At 40.4% G+C, this 7,500-nt stretch overlaps 2 protein-coding genes across 2 annotated transcripts in view; one reads left to right on the top strand and one right to left on the bottom strand.

Moving 5' to 3' along the window:
• Positions 1-7,500, bottom strand: part of LOC138023495 (uncharacterized) — a 41,968-nt gene that overhangs the window by 21,984 nt on the left and 12,484 nt on the right. Inside the window, exons 6-7 of the mRNA XM_068870496.1 lie at positions 6,535-6,569; positions 4,809-5,046 (exon numbers count right to left, since the gene is read on the bottom strand). Coding sequence (XP_068726597.1) covers positions 4,809-5,046; positions 6,535-6,569 — 273 coding nt within the window. The remainder of the gene's footprint in view (positions 1-4,808; positions 5,047-6,534; positions 6,570-7,500) is intronic.
• LOC138024303 (uncharacterized) lies at positions 126-4,440 on the top strand. Its single transcript, XM_068871451.1, has 2 exons — positions 126-590; positions 2,365-4,440. The coding sequence occupies exons 1-2, from the start codon at positions 255-257 to the stop codon at positions 3,178-3,180; spliced, it is 1,152 nt and encodes a 383-aa protein (XP_068727552.1). The 5' UTR covers positions 126-254; the 3' UTR covers positions 3,181-4,440.

The raw sequence follows: 7,500 nt of genomic DNA, 5'->3' as shown, positions 1-7,500 counted from the left end.
TCAGATATAAAAGTGGTCATTTTTTGGCCTTTTCTTAACGTTTCGACAAAATCGTCGAGTCAAGTAGTACAGCTATATACATCACTCTAATTATAGGATAAAACTTAAAAAAATTAACGACAGGTGCGTACAAAATTTTGAATATCTTAATGCACCACAGCCGCTAAGTTTACTGAAGCATTTACCGCGAAGATCAAGAATTGAAGCTTAATTTACAAAGGACAGGAAAACGAAATTTTGTAAAAGAAGTCAACATGCTTGTTATGGGAGTCACATTTTTCGTCGTTTTGCACGATTTAAAGATGACAGATGCACACTGTCCCGCGAAATGCGAGCAAATCAGAGGACGATTCGACGAGACTGGAATGAGCAATCGTGCACTGGTCGAACACAGCTTTGAGAACTTCACTGTGGAAAACATGTTTCAATGTCTCGTTCGATGCTTCGATGAAAAATGCAAATGCCAAGCCTACCAAATGAAGGGCAATCGTTGTGAGTTACTGGACGAGGATAGGTTTACGAGCCCCGATGATCTTGTTGAAGAAGAAGGTTATACGTACTTTGACATGATCATGGAGTATGCGAAATCGGTAGGTGACAATGGTTTTGTATATAATGGCGAACTCTATTTTCTTGAAACCAATTTTCATTTCGAGGAATTTCCAAGTTTAAAGTTCTTTTTACACGAAACTGTAATTAACAATTAACTGTTGGCTTGATTTAAGGGTCGTCACTCAAAAAATGGTCCGAGATGGGTCCAGTATAAGCGAGATTCCAAAGAAGCCTGGTTCTAACTACATGCCTACAAATTCAGCTAACCTTTACTCCGCTTTTATCTACAGTCTCCTTAAATTAATCTATGCAACTTCATTTAAGGAAGGCATCCATGGGGAAACATGAAGAGAAAGACAACATTGCTTTGAGAAGTAGCTATTCCAAAACTTTCCCGCAAATTTTCACCCGAATTCGCTGCAGGATTTGCGCAACATCATTCAAACATTCTTAAAGACGTAAAATTGATTTAAAACGGTTTGGAAATTCACAAAGCCAGAGAGCACTTAAAATTTTAAGTTTCAACTTTTTCGAAAAGGAAAGGAGGAAAATCGCCATTTTGCAGCGCAACATATGTTCCGTTTTTAAAATTCTCAACATTTAATTCGGATTGACAGCAATCGAGAGCATGAGTCAGTTAACACCATCAAGGAAAGGAAGAAAAAATAAGAAACGTGACGTGAAGCAATACTCTAGAGTGTATCTAGGTGCCTTAGGATTCACACTTTTGTCTTTCTTTCTCCGTTTTGACAGCTTTCCTTAAGCCCGCCTCGATTAGCATTTGCTTTCTGCTTTGTTGTTTGGCCTTTTTACATTTCAAACTCAATAACCAGAGGGATAAGAAATAAACTCAATAAATTGAAATGGCACATTCTGTCAACACCTGGTTTCAAGGTTTCAAGGATTTTATTTGCCATGATTACATATAATGTATCCGATTTATTAAAGGCGAGGAAGCCCATAAAGAAACTATAAGGGCTTACGGAGCTATGGGCTTCCTCAAATTAGACTAGGAAATTAAGTTTAAGATAGCACTGGGACGTAATACAATATATTATTAAAAAGACGAAAGAGTGCACACACACATTTATCCACAAAAATACAAAAGCGTAAATACCTCGAAGAATTTGATGCTACTAACGATAAAGAAGAAGTCTTTTAAGGTTTTTGCAAAACAGAGCGTCAGATCCAGATGACTTCAGTTGACTGTCAAGAGAATTGAAAAATTTAGGGCCTTGGAAGCGGGTTGAAAATTTTCGTATATTAGTTCGAACTAATGGGATATAAAAATTGCAATTGCATGAGTTTCTAGTATTATAAGGATGAATATAATTACCCAGTGTAAACATGTCATTAAATGAATTCGGAAGTAAACCTTTAGAGAAGAAGAACCTAGTACACTTGCCTAAATGAAACAAAACAACACCACTGAATCCCTGAATCCCCGGCCAACAGTAAAGCTTACGCGGCATCTACAGAAGTTCCTGATGAACCACCGATGGTGGCAAAGTAGAACTTAAACTGCTGCGAACCAAGTACGCGGATTCAGCATCATATATCAGTTCCAAATGCTGTTTTTAAATTCTGCCCTTCATTTACTAACACGACATTTAATTCTCGATCATTAGGATTACTGTCACAAACTTTCAAGGTAGAATGGGGATATCCAATAACATATGGGGAAGGGAGGGTTGATAACGAAACATCCAGAGATATGCCACGGCACTCAGAAACAACGAATGGATCAGACCACGGATAACTCACCATTATTTACTTCTCACCATAAAATGCGTTTATTTTCTCTTCTTTTAGACCGACAACACATGCGCAAACCAGCCATGCAGCAACAATTGTTGTGTCCAGAATCTTTGCTTCAATGGAGGCACGTGTACTGAGCTGTGCGACCACCCCAAACGCAAGTTCAATTGCACGTGCGCAAAGGAATACTCTGGCAAATTCTGCGAGAAGAAAATTCCCACATCTTGCAATCAGCTACAACTCGAGAGCAAAAAGCCGATGCAGTCTGCGGTATACACTTTGTTGAATTCAACGGACAAGTCGTTATACCAAACGTTCTGTGATTTCACGTCCGAAAAGGGATTCGTTTGGACTCTGGTCGAGTCGTTCAGCTTAGCGAACAAGAACGATTTCAAAGTCAAGCAGTTTTACAAAGATTATCCAGTCAATCAGAATTCCTTTTCCTGGGACAAGTTCCGTCTGTCGAAGGCAATTATGAGCTCCGCCCTTGCTCATTCTACGCATGTGCGTGCCACGTGCAATTTCAACATCGATGGATTGAAAACGACGGATTACTTGCGGGCCAGAATGATTGACGCAAACGTCCTGCTTCTGAATGGCCAAGCGTGCAAAAAGTTTGAATATGTCAATATCAGAGGATATGATTGTCACAACTGCACAGTCTGGTTTACTCAAACGGAAAGTTGGCACGCCCATGTTGATTCCTACTACACGCCAAATCCACCTTGTCAGTTTACCGACGCTCGTAATGGCTCTGTACCGATACCAGCAGGCGAAGATAACTTCGGATTTTACGCAACGGTCAATCCTTTACACAGATGCTCGTCGACAAACAACTCTACAACGCAGTGGTGGTTTGGCGTACAATGAGCCGACTCCCACCAATAAATGTAGATATTTGATGACTGAAAGCATGCACACGAATTTCAGGTCGAACCGCCCTAAAGTCCTCAGGTCGCGCCCAAGGACGGGCCCTCTTAGCAGGGCAAACCAGATGGTGAAAGAGAAGAAAGAAAGCCTGCTTGCGTCCCTCAGAAATTTAAAGGGCGTGTCCAACTTTTGGACAAAAAGAAAAAAATTACGATTGGCGGAAATGTAATTCACTACTTGCACAATCCCATAATACACCTCTATTACTCCTCAAGACTTTTGCATAACCATTGTTTGCAATTTCTCCTGGGACATGAATATGACCCAAGAGAAGTCGAAAATAATGCCTATGCAGATTTTTGGGGGGTAAAAGAGGTGTATTATGGGATTTGTGCAAGTAGTGAATTCGTCGATGAAGTCAGCATCGATCAGTTTCTGGTAGAGGGGAAGCTGTAGCTCGTAGGCTACATCAGGTCGGTTCAATTTGCCCCCAGTCCCTCTTAATTTTCGGCGTGTTTTCATCCAAAGAGTTTTCGCGTTGCGAAAAAAATGTAACCGATTGAAATTATCGAAATTAACAGGAGCATCGAACCTAATCGCATCGAACTGATCAAAAGAAAGATAAAACTGTAACTGGTTTTGATATGGTCTAGTCAAAAGGTATTCTGTGATGTTATCATGACACTACTTCTCTTCATTCACAAAGCTTCATGGGAAGAGAAGAAGAGAGACACTGGGAACGAAGTTGGATTATTCCATCTTGTTCAGGTTGCATGATAGAACATTTTCATAAATGGCGACAACCATTACATTCTTTTGTATTTATGTTAATTACACCTACTACCCTCATTTTGAAACAAATATTGTTTTGAAATTTGCTTGTCGTAGCGAGGCTGGAACTGGAAGTGCTTATGTAACGGAAGACCTTAGACAGCAATGACCAGAAACAGGTTGCTGACCAGCGGTTTTCGTTAAAACAATGGTTTGCTAAGGGTGCTTAGTCTCGCGTGCTCCGAAAACCTGGTTGTGGTCATTGTTATTTAAGGTTTTTCTTATGTAACTGGCTGAGTACGAACGGTTTTAAAGTGAAAAAAGTAGATGAATGTTCATTGTTGTATGCTCGCATTGTCGTCCTAGGACCTAAACGTGGGGATTTCACGTTGTTGTTTTCAATAGTACGCCAAAGAAATGTACAGAAATACGTGCCGCACGTGCAGCAAGATTATTTTCTCCTTTTTAGCCAATAAAATTGTTGTTTTGTGGCGTTACCGTTTCGTAGCCGTCGTGCAACGCGCTTGCTTAACTGAACTCTTTATTAGTTTTGTTAATTTAACCGAGTGTTTTGTGGCGTTCTCGTCCTCGTCTAAGTCGTTGTTGCTTGACGTCCCTATTCGCGGCCGTGAAAAACGAATCCATTGATTCCAATTTGAATTGAACTTCAGAGTCCTCAAGAATGTTAGCAGGGAGCAGCGTTGGCTCAATGGTGCAAAAACTCAACTTCCATTTCATATTTAAACACATCCGCTTTACTTTCAGTCTCTCCAATTAGAAGACGACTTGTTAAATTCTGCCTTATCTTGAGACTTAAATATTAAACGTCAAGATTTATTGATGGTATTGGCACTTACCTTCGTTGATGACCCGTCAACAGCTGGCTGATTAGTTGTTCCAACCTCAAGAAATATGGGGAGAAATGCACACCCTACACAGCAGAGATCCTTTGTCACGCGGTCCACAGTGTACAGTTTTAACATCAGCATACAAGAGGGAGGGAAGACTGGTTCTCGGTACTCAAACCTCGCGTTGTATTCTGGGTTGTAAATATCAGCGTTAACTCCCGCTTGTATATCGATGTCAGAACCAAGTCTAAACAAGACGAGAAATGGCTAAGTAACAATAAATAATCAATACATGCCAATGAAAAAAAAAAAAAAGAAAAGGAATGGCCATGTCGTTAAGTTACTAACTTGCAGCCTTGCTGCTTTTATAGAAGACCTCTGACCATGAAAAAAACTGTTTTTTTCAAGAGCAAGACGTCAGTCATTGCATTCCGAACGCCGAACTGTCGACATCAGTGAACTCGTGACAGTGAGACCAAAGAAAGTCAAATGTCAGTATTTATTTGTTTTCCACACATTTAATTGTAAAGAAATTAAAAAAGATATTGAATATCCTTGTTTTGTGCAGCCATCTTGGATGAGACCTGGTAGCACGGCAGGGCTTTTTCCACACGTAGGGAGGGGAGGGAAGTGATATGTCTTGTGTAGTAGGAGTCCTTGTCTTGGCTTGCTCCTCTGAAGTTCGTGTTAGGCATAAAGCGGTATTCAATTGAGTGTTGTGAAACAAATACCAATTTTAAAAAAAGTAATTACTTCGACTAATCACAACAGGTGCAAACAGCCCAACGAACCAATCCAAATTCGTAGTAATCCCGTGTAACTTGCTCAAAGCGCGGGAAAAATCGCACGTGCAAGTCGCGATTGGTTTCGGTTTTCCTTTTCATTGGTTGATAAACTAGCGCGAGATTTTTAGACTATTCACTACGCGTAGCAATTGCAATCGCGTAATTACTTGAAAACTGCTCTAAGACAGAGAACTTCCTCATTGCTTATTTCTCCATGTGTAATAATGACAGTTCTAACCCTTCTTCCTCGAGAGTGTCGTGTTTCAGAAGCAAACAAGTATTTTCCATTTTTCCCCGTCACTTAGAATTTTAGACGACATGTTTCGCAAGATGACGGATTAAATAGAGGGAATTAAGCATTTTATTGAATGAAACCCCTTTTACACAAGCACAAAGATTGGCACAGCACAGGCTCCAAAATCGTGGTGCGGTACCAATATTGGAGTGTCGAGAACACCTCCAGAGATCATGTTCGGTACCCCTATAATTTCTGGTACGGGTGCCCAATGTGCCTTTTGTTTGTTGCGTGTACACACCAAAAAAAAAAAAAAAAAAGCTAACGCGAAAAACATAGGTACGACACCGAGATTTCAGAGTGTCGTGCCAGATTTTTGTGCTAGTTTAAACCGAGCTTGCGACTCTTTAAAATTTGAGAATGTCGAAAGACTTACAACTTTGAGCATGACACGAAAATAAGTTTCTGAAGCAGGGACAGCAGAGAGATCGACCCTTGGTGATATGACTGCGACGATCTAAAAATCTTAACACGCCGAGTGAAATATTCCCTGCAGACAATTTTGAAACCTGTTTTACAACGTAAACGCTATCATCAACATTTTCTTTGAGATATATCTTCACAAACAAAAATGGTTTAAAAATGTGGCAGCACTACCCCTCAAGTTCCCGGCTTCGCCGCGCCTAGTAAGGAACGTAAAATTTCATTGCCTTACCTAGTATAGTTTTTGTCTAGCACTCTTCCGGTAACCTGTCGCGGAAAGGTGAAAATTAAATTGGAATTCTTTAATACTTTACAACTCTCCACCGTATGGGCCTTATTCGCGCGGCGGCCAGATTTCGTACCCCGAGCCTCGAGTTGAAATGTTTGGGAACGAGTTTCGGTGGAGCAAAACAAACGTTTTCAATCCTTCGGGACTCAATATGGCCTCTACGTGATTAAGGCCCATTCCTCATATAATAAAATATAAACGCATGACAAACCAAGCACGTGGCAATAGATATGTGATTACCATTGGGCTTTGCGAAACACGTCCGACCAAGATATGCAGCTTATCAAAGAAAGGCCCATTGGTCGTATACGTGTCACAAAGTGCCCCCCTTACCTTTATCCCAAACTCCAACATCACTTGTGTCCAGAAATACAAACGATAAAGGTCAATGAAATGTCCCTCCAACTTTTACTTCTCAATTATATGTGTGTATACACACTATGCGCACGTTGTCGTCAAAACCTCAAATGAGGTTATTTGCAGTTTTTTGCAGAGCACCAGCAGAAAGTTCGTGTCTTTAGCCGGTTCTGTTAAACGACTATTTTAATGCACAAATCATTTATATCATTTTTTGGCGACGGATAGCCAAGACAGAGTAGTGTTAACGTCGGGTGAACGTTCACGTTTGTGGTTTTGCTTAATTCTTGTCCTGAATTCCCTCGAAATCGTAGGAAAAAATGACGCATACTATGGACGATTTAAAGTGTTTTTAAGGTAAAACTTATCGCGGAAATTTTTGACAAAAAACGATTAAAATGCCACCATAGTTCTCCTCTAACCATAACCCTAAATTAACCGCTTTTTACAAACTAATTCCTTCAAAACATTGACTAACCAATGTGGTTCAGCAGTGGTTGTGAACCCCTGAGGCGCGGCCGAGTGCGTTACATTAAAGAAAATGTTCATTTC

The sequence above is a fragment of the Montipora capricornis genome, chromosome 11, assembly GCF_036669925.1.
Source record: "Montipora capricornis isolate CH-2021 chromosome 11, ASM3666992v2, whole genome shotgun sequence".
NCBI classification, from domain to species: domain Eukaryota; kingdom Metazoa; phylum Cnidaria; class Anthozoa; order Scleractinia; family Acroporidae; genus Montipora; species Montipora capricornis.
The sequence above is the reverse complement of the archived record's forward strand: the minus strand, read 5'-3'. Positions and strand labels throughout refer to the sequence as shown.

Excerpts from the sequence above, each read along its gene's own strand:
- LOC138024303 (XM_068871451.1), top strand. The coding sequence starts at position 255 with ATGCTTGTTATGGGAGTCACATTTTTCGTCGTTTTGCACGATTTAAAG. Across the intron at positions 591-2,364 it reads TCATGGAGTATGCGAAATCG|ACCGACAACACATGCGCAAA; the intron begins GTAGGTGACAAT and ends CTCTTCTTTTAG.